The sequence below is a fragment of the Osmia lignaria genome, chromosome 5 (assembly GCF_051020975.1).
Source record: "Osmia lignaria lignaria isolate PbOS001 chromosome 5, iyOsmLign1, whole genome shotgun sequence".
Taxonomy (NCBI): Eukaryota; Metazoa; Arthropoda; class Insecta; order Hymenoptera; family Megachilidae; genus Osmia; species Osmia lignaria.
Window position 1 is genome coordinate 3414905 of NC_135036.1, and position 16797 is coordinate 3431701.

General features: G+C 38.9%; 2 protein-coding genes across 13 annotated transcripts in view; one reads left to right on the forward strand and one right to left on the reverse strand.

The window, feature by feature from the left end:
• Positions 1-16797, reverse strand: part of LOC117609861 (uncharacterized) — a 261342-nt gene that overhangs the window by 31023 nt on the left and 213522 nt on the right. The gene's annotated exons all lie outside the window — the stretch shown is intronic.
• LOC117609877 (uncharacterized) lies at positions 15717-16502 on the forward strand. The gene is made up of 3 exons (XM_034336629.2): positions 15717-15833; positions 15956-16047; positions 16140-16502. The coding sequence occupies exons 1-3, from the start codon at positions 15806-15808 to the stop codon at positions 16500-16502; spliced, it is 483 nt and encodes a 160-aa protein (XP_034192520.1). The 5' UTR covers positions 15717-15805.

A 16797-nucleotide genomic window follows, 5' to 3' on the forward strand; every position in this document is an offset into this window, starting at 1 on the left:
TCCAGTCCGATATGATCGTTTTATCCAGCTTCCATCGGCCACAACGGGGATGTGAGGGATTCCACATCCGGAAACAATATCGTGTCTTTCAATGGCCAAGCGTTTTTCTTCCTCTGCCGCTGCTACCATCTCTTCTGCTGCAGCAACAATTAATGTTTTCACTATTTTATTGTGATGTTTTCTAAATTCTTTCTTCGACATGGAGGGTATGTTCATCGCTGCAAGGAATTCCTCCATTTGGGGATAAGTGCCTCCATTCACAATTGTTCCAGCAACGGTACACTGGTTTGTTTCCATTTTATTGCTTTCGTCAGGTTCACTGTGGATTTCACCTGTATATTTGCACATATCGCATATTACACTGAGGGTGGTCCTCAGGCCCGACCGTTTTATGCCGGTTATTTTCAGGTGTCTAATTCCACAGTCTTCCCTGTTTTTAGCATGGTCACCTATTTTTTGAAATTCGGCAAACATGTACTGTATGTCCACGATACTCAAGCCACTTGGTAGACAGAATTGTTCTTCAGGCTCGTTCGTTACAGTTTTCTCTATGATCAATTCTTCATTTTCGGAAGTTGTACCTTCTATATTTAACCCATCTTCTGTATTGTCCGTTTCTTCAATTTGAAACAATTCTTCCGTCGTTTCTTCAAACATTTGTGTACAATTTGCCGTTTCTGTTTCTTCATCCAATGGCAAGTAAATTTTCTCGGGAGTGTATGTTTGTCCATCGGATGTTGACGGCTCGGAAATATTCTGAAGGGCTAAACGCCGTCTTCTTTCGCGACATGCTCTTTTTTTTGAATATCTTATTTTTTATTAAACACTGATCTTCATACTGATTTCTTATATCTTCAACCACGACAATATTTTCACTACCACTCATTGTCACTATCCCACAACAATATTCACCTTTCACTTCACTTCACACTTTCAAAGCTTTGAAATAAATTCAATGATGCAATCTATTCCTTGCTTCGAATGCAACTAGCGTGAAAACTGTCGCGAAGACGTAAAACACAGTACCGAGAAACAGAGGGTACCGTGGCGGGGAGTGTTTCTAAGGACTACGAAAAATAAAGAATGACGTCGATATTCATTACAAAAAAAAGTTTTGAAGTTGTATTCATTTATAATATTATAATTTCAGATTATAAGAAAAAAATATAACATGAAAATAAAAATTCAATCTGTAAAATTAGAAATTAGAAATTAGAAATTAGGAAAGGGTCTATTTTATATGTCAGTGACCACGGTCCTGATCCCAACCACCATGCGAGTGCTTTCAGCATCCATGACAGAAGACAGTCAAGCTTGAACATGGCTGAAGAGAAGGTGCGTATAATCGGCAAGCAGAATATATCGTTAATATTACATTATTTACACATAAATTACTTTCATTATAGATGGAAATAGAGAAAGAAAATAAGGAGGAAAGAGGAGAAAAAAAAGAAGAAGAAAAAGGGACAGACAGTGCGGAGAAAGTACAAAACGTACCAAAGGAAGAAGTAGAGAAGAAAGAAGAACCGCCGTCGACGTCGAAAGTAAGTAAAAACGTTCATTTTTCTATGTAATAAATGTGATACAGTTACATTATTCGTGAAACAGAAGTCATTTTTACAATAGTATTATTAACTTCATAACTTAATAATTATATTATAACAAGTGTATTTTTAAGAGGTTCATAGTTACGGAATAACGACTCTGTCACACTTGGGTTGAGACGCTCTGTATATGCTGATATAATTATATTAAAATTCATTATTATATTTCAGATAAAAAAAATGATAAAACGATTATTGTACGGTGGACACCGCGGCGGCCACCGTGGGTGGCGAGGAGGACGGCGAGGAGGAAGGGGAGGCGGGCGCGGTGCGGGACAAAATGTTGTCCTTAATTTTTATAATAAATAAATTGAAATTAAAAAAGTATTACATGTTTCTTTATTTCGTATGTTGAAATATAGTTTAAGTATCAAAAATGAATTCTTTTAATTGAGCGACACTGGCCATAAGATAAAGGTCTGACTCTGTCTGCGTAGTCAATAGGTTTCTAGCCGTACCAGATCTAAGGGCCTGAGTCATAAACATATTGAAAAGCCCAGGCCGTTAGTTTTCCTTTCTGAAGTGGGCACCAGAAATTCTGTGCACATTTTAGAACGTAGTTCCATGCTGTTAGAATAAAGTTTTTATAATTAAATATAAAGAACTGTTTCGTGAATTATAATCCCATAACTCCGATATCCTATTCCCTTCTTTACATCATTAGTAGCGGATCTCCGGCGAATAATCGCGTCGAATCCGTGCGCGAGAATATTCGGGACGAGAAACAGAAAAATCGTGAAAGACAAAACCGATGTCGTTCCGTACGACAAAACACAGTCCGTCTCGCCAAACCATCGGTATCGTCATCTTACTGTCTCACTAGCACTCGCATTTATAGACGCGTTTAGAATTAGTGTAAAACTGTTGCATCCTCACTCCCTCCGATTCACCTTATTGAAATTATTAATGTCCTGTAGTTTTCATTCTTGTAAGTTTTATGGTCGCGTACGCTATGTGTATTATTTCGTTCTTGCTACCTTTCTTTCGTTTGCGCTGTCCTTTTGTATGTTCGGCAAGAATCAAAATTTTGTCAGTAAATGATAGATACATTAATAGGAATACAAACAGCACATTTACATCGCCTTCTGTATCTTTTTGCATATAGAATATGCGAAATATTGCAAAATGTGCAAGTTTTATAATTCATTTTTCTGGCATATCTCTGTAATTTCATTGATAAAAAAAGATGATTATAGATATGTGTTAAAGATATTACTGGCTTACAATGCACGATTTTCAAATACAGCGCGCAAATTTAACTGTGTGCTTTCCCTTCTTTTGTTTTATATATACCGAAACGTGTATGACGCATAATGCGAACGCTTTGTGACTAAAGTGAGATTGAACTATTAAAAATACGTTTATCGGTTAAATGTGTAAGCATTACTTATTTTCACGTACAATTGTCCATTTTCGTGCTCTGCATATATTTAATAGGTTATGGGCCCAGAGCTCTAACAGATATTGAAATTAATAGCGATTAGTTCGCCGGACACTGTACAGGTTAAGTTACCACGTGGCGTTGAGATTTTTCGGGAACAATGAATAGTGTAACTCGAATTCAACTGTTAGAAAAAGATAATTATGAGACGTGGCGTATGCAGATGGAGGCAATACTTGTTAAAAATGATTTCTGGCAATACGTAAATGGCACATTAGTAAAGCCTGAAGATGCGACGCAAAATGCTAATGCAGTAGTAGAATGGGTAAAAAATGATTCCAAGGCAAAGGCCGATATCATTTTGTGCGTGAGTCCCAGCCAGTTATCTCAATTAAAAACATGCAATACTTCAAGAGAGGTATGGCTAAAGCTGGAAAGTGCTTTTGCATCTAAAGGTCCAGCAAGAAAAGCTATGTTATTAAAGCAGCTTACATTAAAGAAAATGGGTGAAGGTGATGATGTCACAGTTCACCTTAATAAATTTTTTGAAATTAAGAATAAATTAGCTGACATGAACATTGAAATTAATGAAGATTTGTTCTCAATTATGATGCTATACAGTCTGCCAGCTTCATTTGAGAACTTTAGATGTGCCATCGAAACAAGAGATGAGCTGCCCAATGCGGAGGCGCTTAAAGTAAAAATTTTAGAAGAATCTCAAGCAAGGAAGTCAAACTCTGAGCCTTCAAGTGCTATGGCAGCATCAATGTCTAACAAAAATTTTCACAAGAATAAAGGTGAAAATAATGGTGATGATTCAAGACTTACAAATAACAATAGAGCAGGAAATTACAATAAGTTCTCAAATATGACTTGCTATAAATGTAAAAGAAGAGGACATATAGCAACTTACTGTAGATCAAAAATTACAGTGAGTAAGGGCAACAACAATGATCAAAATGCGAACGTGGCAGAAGATAATGCCTCAGAAGATGATGCCTTCTATGCTTTTGTTGGCAATTCAAGTAAAGATGTTAACGATGATAAAAGTAGATGGGTTCTAGACAGTGGCTGCACTGCACATTTATGTAAAGATAGTGAAAGTTTTGATTGTTTATTAGATACGAGTGAAAATCTGAATTTGACAAACAATGGTTCCACTAGTATAAAAGGAAAAGGCATTGTAAAATTAAAGATCAATGCGAACAACGAAGACAGAAATATAAAACTGGAAAATGCCTTTTACGTACCAGATTTAAGGTCAAATCTTTTATCGGTTTCTAAGATTGTGGATAAAGACAATACAGTAACTTTTGACAAAGATGTTGCTATTGTGAGGGATAGAGAAACTAAACAGGTGAAATTAATTGCTGACAGAGTAGGCAATCTGTATTATTTGAGAAAGACTGAAAATCAAATTGCTCAACACGTAAATGAAATTAAGGAAAGTTCTCTTTTGAGATTATGGCATGGCAGGATGGCTCATTTAAATGAGAAAACTCTAAGAAAGGTCATGCTTGGAACTAGTAATATAAAATTTAGTGATAATGAATCAATTCAAAAGTGTGATATTTGTGCCATAAGTAAACAGACAAAAAGTCCTTTCAATCACTCCAGTGAAAGATGTAAAAAACCTCTAGAAATAATACATTCAGATGTATGTGGTCCATTTAATGTACCAACCATTGGAGGTGCAAGATACTTTGTCACATTTATTGACAATTACTCTCGTTACTGCACAGTATATTTAATGAAAAATAAAAGCGAGGTTTATGCTAAATTTCTACAATTTAAAAACATGGCAGAAAATCAACTTGGAGAAAAAATTAAAGCTTTACAGTCAGACAATGGAAAAGAGTACTGTAACGAAAACATGAATAGTTGCTTAGTGTCTGCAGGTATACAAAGAAGATTCTCAGCTCCTAGAAATCCTGAACAAAATGGATTAGCTGAAAGAAAGAACAGAGTTCTGGTTGAGGCAGTAAGATGTATGCTAGCCGACTCGGGCTTATCTTTATCGTTTTGGGGAGAAGCACTGATGGCAGCGAATTACATCAGAAACAGGTGTCCAACCATGGGATTGGATGGAGGTATTCCTCATGAAAAATGGTATGGAAAAATACCAAGTTTAATACACTTTAAAACATTTGGTGCAAAAGTATTTGTCTTGGACAAATCGCAGAAAAGTAAACTAGCAGACAGAGCTCATGAAGGCAGACTCGTAGGATATTCAGAAGAAAGCAAAGCTTATAGAGTCTGGATACCGGAAATGAGGAAAGTAATTATATCAAGAGATGTAAAGGTTATAGAAGAAAATTTAGCAACTTTAAGAGGCCAAGCTAAAGTCATGGGTGATACAACGTATAATCAAAATCAAAATGAAGTTTTTACAGAATTAAATGGTGTTGAAATCGAGTTATCCACTGAAGATAAGGATGAAAATTTTCTTTCAAGAAATGAAGACCAAACTGCAAATATGGAAAAACGCCTGCCAGGTAGACCAAAATTAGTTAAGACAGGTAGACCTGGACGACCAACAAAGAGGTATAATTCAACCTCTAATCTTCGAGAATCTAGAAATGTTCTACCATCTCGTGAACACAGTCAGTCTGCAAATGTTGGAGACGAAAATGACGGAAATGGAGATGACATAACAGCTGTTCAAGACGATGTTTTTGAGCAAGCTAATTTTGCAGGTATCGATTATCAAGAAGCCTTAGATGGTGAGTATGGTGAAGATTGGAAAAATTCAATTTGTGATGAGATCGGACAGATAATAAAAAATGATACATGGAATATTGTGGATCAACCTAAACAAAGCAATATCATAGACTCCAAGTTAGTGTTAAGCAACAAGACTGATATCGATGGTAATATTAAAATTAGAAAGGCTAGATTGGTAGCAAGAGGCTTCGGACAGATTTTTGGTATTGATTACTTTCAAACCTTTTCTCCTGTTGTAAGGCTAGAGTCGTTTAGAGTATTAATTGCTCTTGCTGCTCAATTTAACCTTAAAATAGATCAACTGGACATAACAAATGCATTCTTGCATGGTACCTTAAATGAAAAAGTTTATATGAAGATTCCAAGCTTCTTAAAAATGTTTCTGGAACTTATACTTTTAAAAACTAAATATAAAGATATTCATGTGAAAACCAGGGATATGCTAGGAAAGATTAAAAAAACTAATCAAGTTTGTCTATTAAAAAAATCGTTATATGGCTTAAAGCAAGCTAGTAGAGTATGGAACTTAAAAATAGATAAAATCCTTAAAAGCCTAAATCTGAAAGCTTCAGAGACTGAACGTTGCCTATATTACAACATGAACGAAAATTATAAAATTATTATTATACTATATGTTGATGATATGCTCATTGCATATGATGATGAGACAATATTAAAAGAAATTAAAGATAAATTAAAATCTGAAATTGAAGTCAAGGATTTAGGTGAGGCAAATTACTGTGTAGGTATAGAAATTTTGAGAAAAAATAAAACAATTTGTCTTCTACAAAGAAAGCATATAAACAAAATTGTTGAAAAATTCAATTTGATCGATGCAAGAGTGTGTGCGACTCCAGCTGATAGAAGCTTATTATATACCCTAAAAAAGAATTCAACAAATCTGAATTTACCATATCAAGAATTAATTGGCAGTTTAATGTATGTGTCCGTAGCTACTAGGCCAGATATTATGCACAGCGTTGTATTTTTGTCCCAATTCAATACATGTTTTGGTACAGAGCATTGGAATGCGGCCAAGCGAGTGGTTAAATATTTAAAAAGTACAATTGACTTCGGTCTAATATTTAAGAAGGGTGATTTTGAAATAAATGGATTTGTAGATGCAGATTGGGGTTCCAATGTTCTGGATCGAAAATCATTCACCGGGTATGTTTTTAGGCTTGGTGGATCAGCCATATCCTGGAAGACACAGAAACAAAAAACTGTGGCCTTATCTTCTGCAGAAGCAGAATATATGGCTTTATCTGAGTCCTGCAAGGAATGTATGTTTTTGAAAAATTTATTAATTGAGTTAGGATTTAAGGTAAAAATAAGGATTTATAATGATAATCAAAGCGCACAACAATTAGCAAGTAATAGTATGTTCCATGCAAGGTCAAAGCACATAGACTTGCGCTATCATTTCATAAGAGATGCTTTACATAGTAAACTTTTTGAATTAACCTATTTGCCAACTGATGAGATGAGAGCAGACGTGATGACAAAACCTCTTGGCAAGACAAAACATCAATATTGTATTGATAACATGGGTATAAAGAGTATTTCGTCGCATGATTAGATGATCTGTAAAGGACACTCAATAATTGTGAAAGTCGTGCGTTGCGGGGGAGTGTTAAAGATATTACTGGCTTACAATGCACGATTTTCAAATACAGCGCACAAATTTAACTGTGTGCATTCCCTTCTTTTGTTTTATATATACCGAAACGTGTATGACGCATAATGCGAACGCTTTGTGACTAAAGTGAGATTGAACTATTAAAAATACGTTTATCGGTTAAATATGTAAGCATTACTTATTTTCACGTACAATTGTCCATTTTCGTGCTCTGCATATATTTAATAATATGAATAAAAAAGATTTATGGTTACACACATTAATATATGTATTGTTTCATTCTCACAGACTTCTTTCTCGGCTAGAGCCGATTCATTGTGCTGATAGTTTAAATTTTAAATTGTAACAGGTGTGAATAGCGTGACAGAAGTGTAATACGTTGCGGCAACTATGCCTTACTTGTGGCTATATTCACGTAGCCGTTTGTGATGTCAAATTAGAATTTACATTTATTGACTGATTTCTGTTTTTATCGACCCTGATGATAACGTGGTCAAATATACCAACAATGCCTCTGACGGAAAATCAGTGAACTATTCTTCCGTCTATTTGACGTCTGATGCGTGCAAATCGTAAATTTCGTTTTACGTCTTCCAGAAGTGATAAATTGTGAAAAATCGAATTTCAGTGACATTGTGCTAGTTCAAGGAAGGGTGGTCTGGTGTGCTATGGGTGAAAAAACCATTAAATCGTCCAATATTTGCTAAAATGCAGCCGAACGCAGCATTCGGCAGCCATGTTGTTTGCTTACAACAGCGTCTGTCTCAATCTTACAGTGTCGAAAATATCATTTTTCTCAACGTATAGTGTTTATTACCGTTCAAACGGACCAGACAAATTTCATTTGTGCAATTATCGAGACAAAAAACGAAATCTACGAAATCGAGTGTCTCTCACGCATGGCGTATACGTGCATGCTTTCCGTTGATTGTGTGAGTGCACGCATACAGGTCTTGGCACAAGGAGTCTGTGCCCTTGAGCATAGATTTAATGATGCAAGTTTTGTGAAGAAAAGTCTCCTGAACTTTGTGGTTATTAGAGACGAGGTAAATTGGGAGGAAATGGAGCCGTGGTCTAGGTTTTGGGTAAAGATAAAAGTCTGGATGGAATTCTACAAAAGAGTGGATGTGAATAGATTGGAATGGCTGAACTTTGGAAATTTTGTCAGAGAAGGTGGTTTTAAGGTAAATTGGGATATGGGCAAACTGAGGAAAAATGTGGAAATGAGTGATCGTGCTCTTTTCAGTGAAATCTCAAGGAGTTTTTGGAATAGGGAGGTTGAGGATAGTGTAGTAGAAATTTATACGGATGGCTCCAAAAAAAAGGAGGGTCTCTCGGTTGGGGCAGGAGTAGCTGTACGACAAGCGGATGGCTCTTGGGAGGAGATGCATTGGTCTCTACACAAGGCCTCCTCTGTCTTTTCAGCGGAAGCTTTTGCAATTTAACAAGCGTTGAGATACGTAAATGATAGGCCCAGAGCTGGGCGGTTCTTAATCGTCATTGATTCCGCTAGCGTCCTGGAGAAAATTGCCCATATCGGATCGGAATTGGGGGATAACCCATGGGTTCATGATATCTTGAGGGAACTCAGGGTCAACGTGCTGGTAAATGGTAGAGTTGACATGGCAGTCTCGAACGTGGCTTTTGCTTGGGTTCCGAGTCACGTTGGAATTGAGGGCAATGACAAAGCTAATGCTCTGGCAGGCTCTGCGACTTTTGCAGAAGACGACCTCTTCCCGGGGGTCGACTTCCGCTTCGACGGTTGAAGAGAGCGGTTGGATAAGAGGTGGGCTCCTGCTGAGTGACGCAATTTAATAGTGCATTTTGGTGGTTTTTGGTGGTGCTGTAACTTTTTGTTGGAGGGTCTGTTTTCTGGTGGCTGCTACTTGCAATAGTGAGAGCAGCGAAAACTTTAGTGATTTTGCTGGGCTGAGTTTTCCTCAGCCCAGGAATAGAGGGGCGCACAGAAGGTGCCGTTCCGGGCGGCCGGACCATGTCGCTCGGGCTTAGCCGCCGTAAGGCGAAGAATAAGAAAATTCGGGAGCATGTAAGAAGTGTTAGTGAAAGTGAGATCGCTAACCAACAAAGGAAAAAGGACGTTGAGATAACTGGAAGCGAAACAGAATTCGTAACCGAGTTTCTCGAAGAAGACAAAGAGGCTAGGAAATTGTTTGCGGGTAATGCCGTTAAATTTCAAAAGTTAGAGCGTAGAGTGGCGAACCTGGTGGCGGAATTTGAAAACAAAGAGTCACGCGACTGCCTGCCCAATCAGGAGGAGCCACGATCCCCGGAGCCGAGTGTGGGATTGGCCGCCCTGTCAACGGTTGGCAAACAAAATGAAAGTTCAAATGTACCGTTAGATGATTCTGGAACAACGCCCAAGTGTGGAACGGTTGAATGGAAGCTTGTAGAACGCAGTAGGAAAAGATCAAGAAGAACAAGTGAGGAAGAATGTGTGGAATCAAATAAACGTAAAAAAAAAGACGTTAAAAGCTCAGATGAGGATGATGGAACTAATAAATGTGGAATCACTGTAGATAAAGAACCTGGAAAAGATATAGAAGTGAACCTGGAAACGTCTGAGCACGTGGAAGATATTGGAAACAAGGACCCAGACACTGGAATCAGGAATAAAGAGGCGTCCCCTCATCAGAATAAAGGTGAGAGGCGGAAGAATGTTTTTTACGAAGAAGAGCTTCCCAGTAGGGAATATATGGTCACGGTGGTCCTGGAAAAGGAAGCGACGAGTAGAATGAAGCGCAGAATCCTAATTAAAATATATCGTTTAACTAAAAATAAGGGTAGATTCCTTAGGGGACTCAAAATGGTTGCATTTAATAGGGCGGAGCTCACCTTTAGCGACATGGCGGCGGCGAATGAAATCCTGTCCCGTGCTGAGAAGAATGAGGCATGCTTTGATGCCTATCTACCGGATCGGAACGAGGAAGAGTGTCATCACAGACTGGGAGGAACCTGTCGGTGCTCTGGAGGAGGCGTTGGTTCCTGGGCAACGTGAGTGTACGTTGGAAAGACTAAAAAAAAGGTGATTAAGGACGGCAAATCGGAATGGGCGGAAGGCCTGGCCATTCTGGCCACCTTCAAGGGAGATCAGCTCCCGAAAGAGCTTTGGATTGGCCAAGGCCATGTGAGTGTCCGGGTGTTTCCCTACGTTGAGTCGGTGAAACAATGTTATCGTTGTTTTGCATTCGGGCACGTGCAAATGCAGTGCAGAAATAAGTCGAGACGTTGTATTAGGTGTTTGCAAAATGAACATGGTGTATGTGAACGGGAGGTTAAATGTATAAACTGTGGAGGTCTCCACATGAGCCTCTCTAAGGCTTGCTGGAAATTCCAACGGGAGAAGGCCATCAAGAAAGTGATGGCGTATCGTAATGTTGCATATGCCACGGCAAGAAATATCATTACCAAACAGTTGGATGACAGGGGCATTTTTGATAATGAGGACGATGTATTGGAATTTTCAAGGGACTTCCCTGCGCTGTCGCTGAAAAGCAGGTCGAGAATCCCGGAGTTTTGGGAGAAATTTGACGTTCCCCTGGACAATGAGCTGCAGGCGATACAAGAAGCCCGTGGCCCGCTCTCCCCTCCTCCTTCACAAGGCAGAGGGTGGAATCAGGTGGTCCAGGGCCTTAATAAAGACGATAATCCCCCCCCCCCCCACGGGGTAGGGGCAGAGGGAGAGGGAGATTGAACTTGGAAGTGGACAATGACCCTATCAAGGCAGGAGAACGTCTAATCAGGGGAAATTTAATCACACTGGAGAAAGAGAGGTGGAACAACAGGTACGCCACCATTCAGCCGGAGTCTGATCCGGAGGACATTGAGGCGGAATATACTTTTGGTAATGGTGAAATCCAAGAAGCTGCTATAAAAAGAATTAGCAAAATGGAGCAGCGGGCCAATAGACAATTGGTCGACCAATTGAGGAAGAGGAGGGAGGAGGAATTCCTCTCGGAGCTCCTTAGTTTGATAGCTGACCGGGGTTTGGAAAACGAAGTGGAGAAGGTGCTGAAAAAGAAGAAATATGCTAAACAGCCTACTGCAGAGGAAGAGTATGAGGAATGGAACTCGATCCAATGCTCGGAGTGGAATATACCGATACCACCCAACACTCTGGCGAAGCTTCAAAGGAGAAAGGCCCTGCATGCGGCCAGGGAGGCCGAGAGGAAGCGGCTGCAAGAGGAATGGGAGGCCAGCCTTCCGGGCCCATCGTACGCCAGGAGGGAAAGGGAATTGGAGGCATTGGAAGCTGAAAGGGAGGAAGAAAGGAGTAGACAAAGGATTGCGGAGATGAAGAAAGGCCAGTTCCACTTCCGTTTCGACGGCTGAGCGGAGCGGTTGGTAGAGCGGTGAGTGCGCTGGAAATTTTGTGCCGAGTGGTCTTCTCATAGGGAAAATTGTTTTCCTGTAGAGAAATTGAAGTTTTAATGGGTCAAGCATAAAACCCGGGTACAAAGAGTGCGGGGTGGAAACTTTTGGGTTATTTTCCTGGGCTGAGTTTTCTCGGTCCAGGAATTAATCGGTGGGGGGAGGGGATCCTCCCAAGCGGCATATCTTTGCCGCTTGGGAGCAGATGACGGAGAATTAAGGAGAAGATTAGGAATAAGAGTAAGAGCCTCAGCGAAAGTGAAAGCTCGAAACTCGTAAAAGAAGTGGAAATGGAAAAACCAGGTAGTGATGGTGAATGGGAAACAGAGTATTTGGAAGAAGACAAGGAAGCACGTGAATTTTTTGCTGGAAAGTCGGTTATAGAAAAAACGCCTCAGAGGGAGCTGAGGGTTGCTGAAATTATGGCAGAATTTGAACAGAAGGAAACAAGTGACCAATCAAAAAGAGCCACGCATGGCCTCCATGGAATTGGACAAGGAACATTTGGAATACGAAGTTGGTAACACTGGAATGACGTCAGAAAAACCGTTAGAATGCGGAAACGACGCATAAACAACGCCGAGCGACAAAATCGAGTGGACCCTGGTAGAATCAAGTAGAAAGAGGTTAAGAAGAACTAGCGAGGAAGATTTGGGAGACGCAATTCAAGGTAAAAAAAAGGGAGATAAGCAATCTGCGGAGGTGAATACCGTACCTAAATGTATTGTTGATGCAGATAATAGGGATAAGAATTTGGGAAAAGAAACGGTAGAAAAGGACGCAGAGAATTTGGAATCTATAAAGGACGACCAAACATGAAGGAACAAAGGACCGGCCATTACAGAACACGGTGTAAACGTGAGAAACCAAAGAGACTAAAGGTGAGAAACCAAAGAAATCCTATTATTGTGAAGAGCTCACGAGTAGAGAATACATGGTGTCGCTGGTGCTGAAGAAGGAGGCCACCAGTAGATTGAAGCGTAGAAATGTTATCAAAATATACAGGCAAATTAAGAACAAAGGGAGATACTTAAGGGGGTTTAAAATGGTCGCATTTAAAGCCAAGTATCCACCTGTATCAAACGCCCGTATCGTATCACCGTTCCGAACCCTTTTGAATAGGCAGGCGTTGCCCCGTTGCATGCATGGCTCGGACAACATTTCTTCGTTTCTTGATAGAAACGGTTAGGCAATAGGACTGGGCCACTACAGGCGAGGAGTTTCGTTTCGCTGTGTGCCGTTCCAAAGGAACGGAGGCAACGGACCCATCCGAAAAATTTCTTGGTTCTTTGCCGTTCCATCGAAGGAAAGGTTCATGCGTTTGCACTTGACATAGCGTTTCGTGCCGTTACTTGGGTTTCAATTTATTTGAAATCTTGCGGTATTATTGGATTCATTTCAAAATCGATGAAATTATTTATGAACTTAATCTAATTTAATTTAGACAAATTTTATCGTTTAAATATATTGAAACAGATCAATTATCTTCGGCGATACGCTGTACATAAAACAGCAATGTTAATAATCAGCTGTGTCATTATTGAAAAAGGACAATGTTAATTTTGTAGAGATTTTTCCGTTGCCGAGTATCCGAAGTTCTATTGGGCTGTGATACGGAGGTGAAGGAACGGGCCGATCCGAAAATTGTCGGTTTTTTGCCGTTCAAAGGATAGGTTCGGAGACCACTTGAAACGTAAAAGCAACATACCCAGGCGAAGGCCCGAAATGCTATGTCAAGTGTAACGTCCCGGAATTATTATCGCGAGTACGCTACTGCACCGACTGCGTAGGGAGAGCGGTTCCCTATAAGAAGGCGTCTCGTAAATAATTATATAATGAAGGAATCATAGGTTCGGGTGGTGCGCGGTAAAGGAGTGAAATCCAACGTTAATTCCTTTCTCAAAAATCGTAATGAGTGTTTATTCAAGAAAAAATGTAATGTGTTTGTTTATAATATGTGTATAAAAAGAAAAGGTAAGTAATTATTTGAGTTATATAAAAATGTAAGTAATTAGTGTAATCAGTGTACAAATGTTGCGCCCTGTTCTTGAAATACAAAAGGAAAATTAATTATATTAGTTACAATGAGTGCGCCCTGTATAAAAAAAAAATACAAAGAAAAATAACAAAATAGTTTGACCTAAAATAAAATACAAAGAAAAAATTTAATTGATTAGTAAACGCGTCTCTAGATACGATTATAAAAATTCTAAATTTATAACTTGAGTTTATAACCAAAAAAAATAAAATTATTCAAATAAATTGTTCGATTGTCGAGGAGTTGGCGTGGATCCGTTCCGACACTGTAGGAGCTAACCCGTTCGGCCGCAGTACGATTTCTGAGCAACTTAGCCGTCACTGATAGGCCGCATCCAAGGAGCTTCTGCTTTCGCTCGCTCGTTAAGCTTGGTTGCGAACACTGCAGGATGGTATCGTCGCTCTAGAGCCAGTGTACTAATAGGCCGCATCCAAGGAGCTTCGGCTTTCGCTCGCTCGTTAAGCTTGGTAGCGAACCTGACACATATGAGAACCGCTGCGAACCGGTGGTCGGGCGCTCCGGGTCTGACACAGAACCTTTGCCGCCTCGCCGACAAAAGAATCTAAGCTACTGGAAACCTATGTAGTAATCGTATCATAGATCCGTGTCGGATTACGATCAGAATCGAAGTGGAAATGCTCCTCGCGGCACGCTCGTATTTATACCCGAGATTTGCCTACGTAGCAGTTTTATCTATACGCGTTTTCGATACCGGAAGTGTTTGGACTTTGACCGGAATGTACGTGACTCCGCGCGTATCGCTGTCTCTGTCTATGCGTAGTGCTATCTTTCTTTATTCTGCGCTCTATTTCTATCTCTCTCTACGTGTTATTCCTATCTCTATCTATATATCCCGCGTCGATCTTTTATCGACGTGGTAGAATTATCGACGCGGTAATTATCGATGTATTTTTTTTTTTTAAGTATAAATTTTGTTAAGTATAAATACAACATTCTTTTCTTATTTGTTAAATATGAATATAATTGTCAATCTGAATTGTGTTAATACAATAATAATAAAAAAAACGAAGTGTTATAGTTTTGATTGTATAAAAACTAAAAAAAAAAATAAATATATTTTTTAATAATTAATAATGGTGGTTTTTTTTATTTATTCTTCTTCCTGCGGGATGTTACACAAGTGTAAACATGACTCTTGAGGCACGAGATCTGGAATCTGGAATCGGATATATCAGTAAGATAATACTAATGCAACGACTGAACTTTGTTATTTTTCATTTTTTTCTTATAAAACTGTTACCAAGATATTTGTGACGTTTTTCTGATTAAAATGATACCAAATACGATATGGTTTGGACAATTCTTATTTATAATAGTATTTCCTACAGTGTGATTCTCTTGCTACGCAAGACAAAAGCCGTGCCGCACAATGGAACCCCTGCTGTTTGGAAAATTGGAAATGATTTTTATTACATCTGAAAGTTAAAGGAGTAAATTTAGGAATCGGTTTATAACTTAGGAACATAAAATAGGGAAAAAATATGTTATTATGACAGGGTTTCGAGTTTACTTAATCCGTTTATTACTCGAAGAGGTCATCGTTTATTACCCTTGTTGCTTTCATTGGACTGGTACTACCTGTGTACCATGCAAATTCGGTACCTCCACGCGGACTAGGAGGTACCTTCGCGTTTGCAAAACGCAACCAATCGGAAAAATTACAAATTTACCCCCGACGACGAATTTCAACCAATACAGGAAGTGGAAGTTTCTACACCGAAACCCCCACCACGATTAGGAAGTTATATATTTCTCATCAATACGGAGAAAGATTAGTTGCCGTTTACACTGCAGTCACCATGGATTTTAGTAAGGCAGAAATTCTCACCTTAATTGAAGTGTACTGATCTAAGAGTGTGTTGTGGGACCCCAAAAACTGCGATTATTTTAATAAATTAAAAAAAGAAGATGCGTGGGAGGAATTAAGCGCAGAAATAGAAAAACCTAAAGCAATATGTAAAAAAAAAATAGAATACCTCCTCGCAGGTTTGAGGAGGGAAAAGTTGAAAATGAAAAGAAGTGTTGGCACCGGAAAGGGTAAGTACTTTTTATCACACATTCATGAATTGAAAGTTAGAAATATTTGGTACTTTATACAGTATTACACATCAGAAAACAGTGCGGCTCAATTTAACTTTCTATCGTTATTTTGTTTGTAGGAACACAAGAAGTATATAAAAGCCAATGGTTTGCATTCGAAAGTATGCAATTCCTATGGGATAAAAATAAATCTAGGAGGACATTAAATACGGTACGCAAACCTTCAATTATTTTTTCATTTTTTCCACAATTCATAAAAGCATACTTTATTAGCAACAAATTAGAAACAATACTTGTTTTCAGATGGAAGATGAAGTACAAATCGTAAGTCCAGAGGCGGTAGAAGATGAGGTGACAGAGCAGTCATATATGGGGCAGAATGTAGAGATGCTTGGGGGAGAACCTGGCCCCAGTACGAGCACCCCATTGCGCCCAACAAGAACGGTTGCCGCGAAAAGGCGGCATACCGAGAAAGAGGATCGTTTGGAGAGGGCCTTTGAGATTCTGGAGACTGCGTCAGATCCACCACCTGACGAATCCCAACATTTTGCAAATTTTATTGCATCTAAACTGAGAAAGCTGAACAATTATGAAAGGGTCCATATTGAAGCACGGATAATGCAATTATTTGTAGAAATTGAACCTACATGTATAGATAATATATAAAATATATATATATATAATATTAAATAGCATTCATTCCTTTCTCTTCCCTCTCTCTGTGATCTAACACTTTATTTATACTGAATACGGAAAATGAAAACATACAGTAGGTGATCAAATTATTAGAGCCACATTAACATTTATTACTATTAATAAATATTTCCACAAATTTTCGATGGTGTTGCAAAGCGAGGTTGTAGACAATCAGCATGGTTATTGTATTCATTTTCAGTTACATAATTAAATGTAATATTTGAAAAAGATATTTCTGCCCATTCACTTCCGCATCACTTCAGGG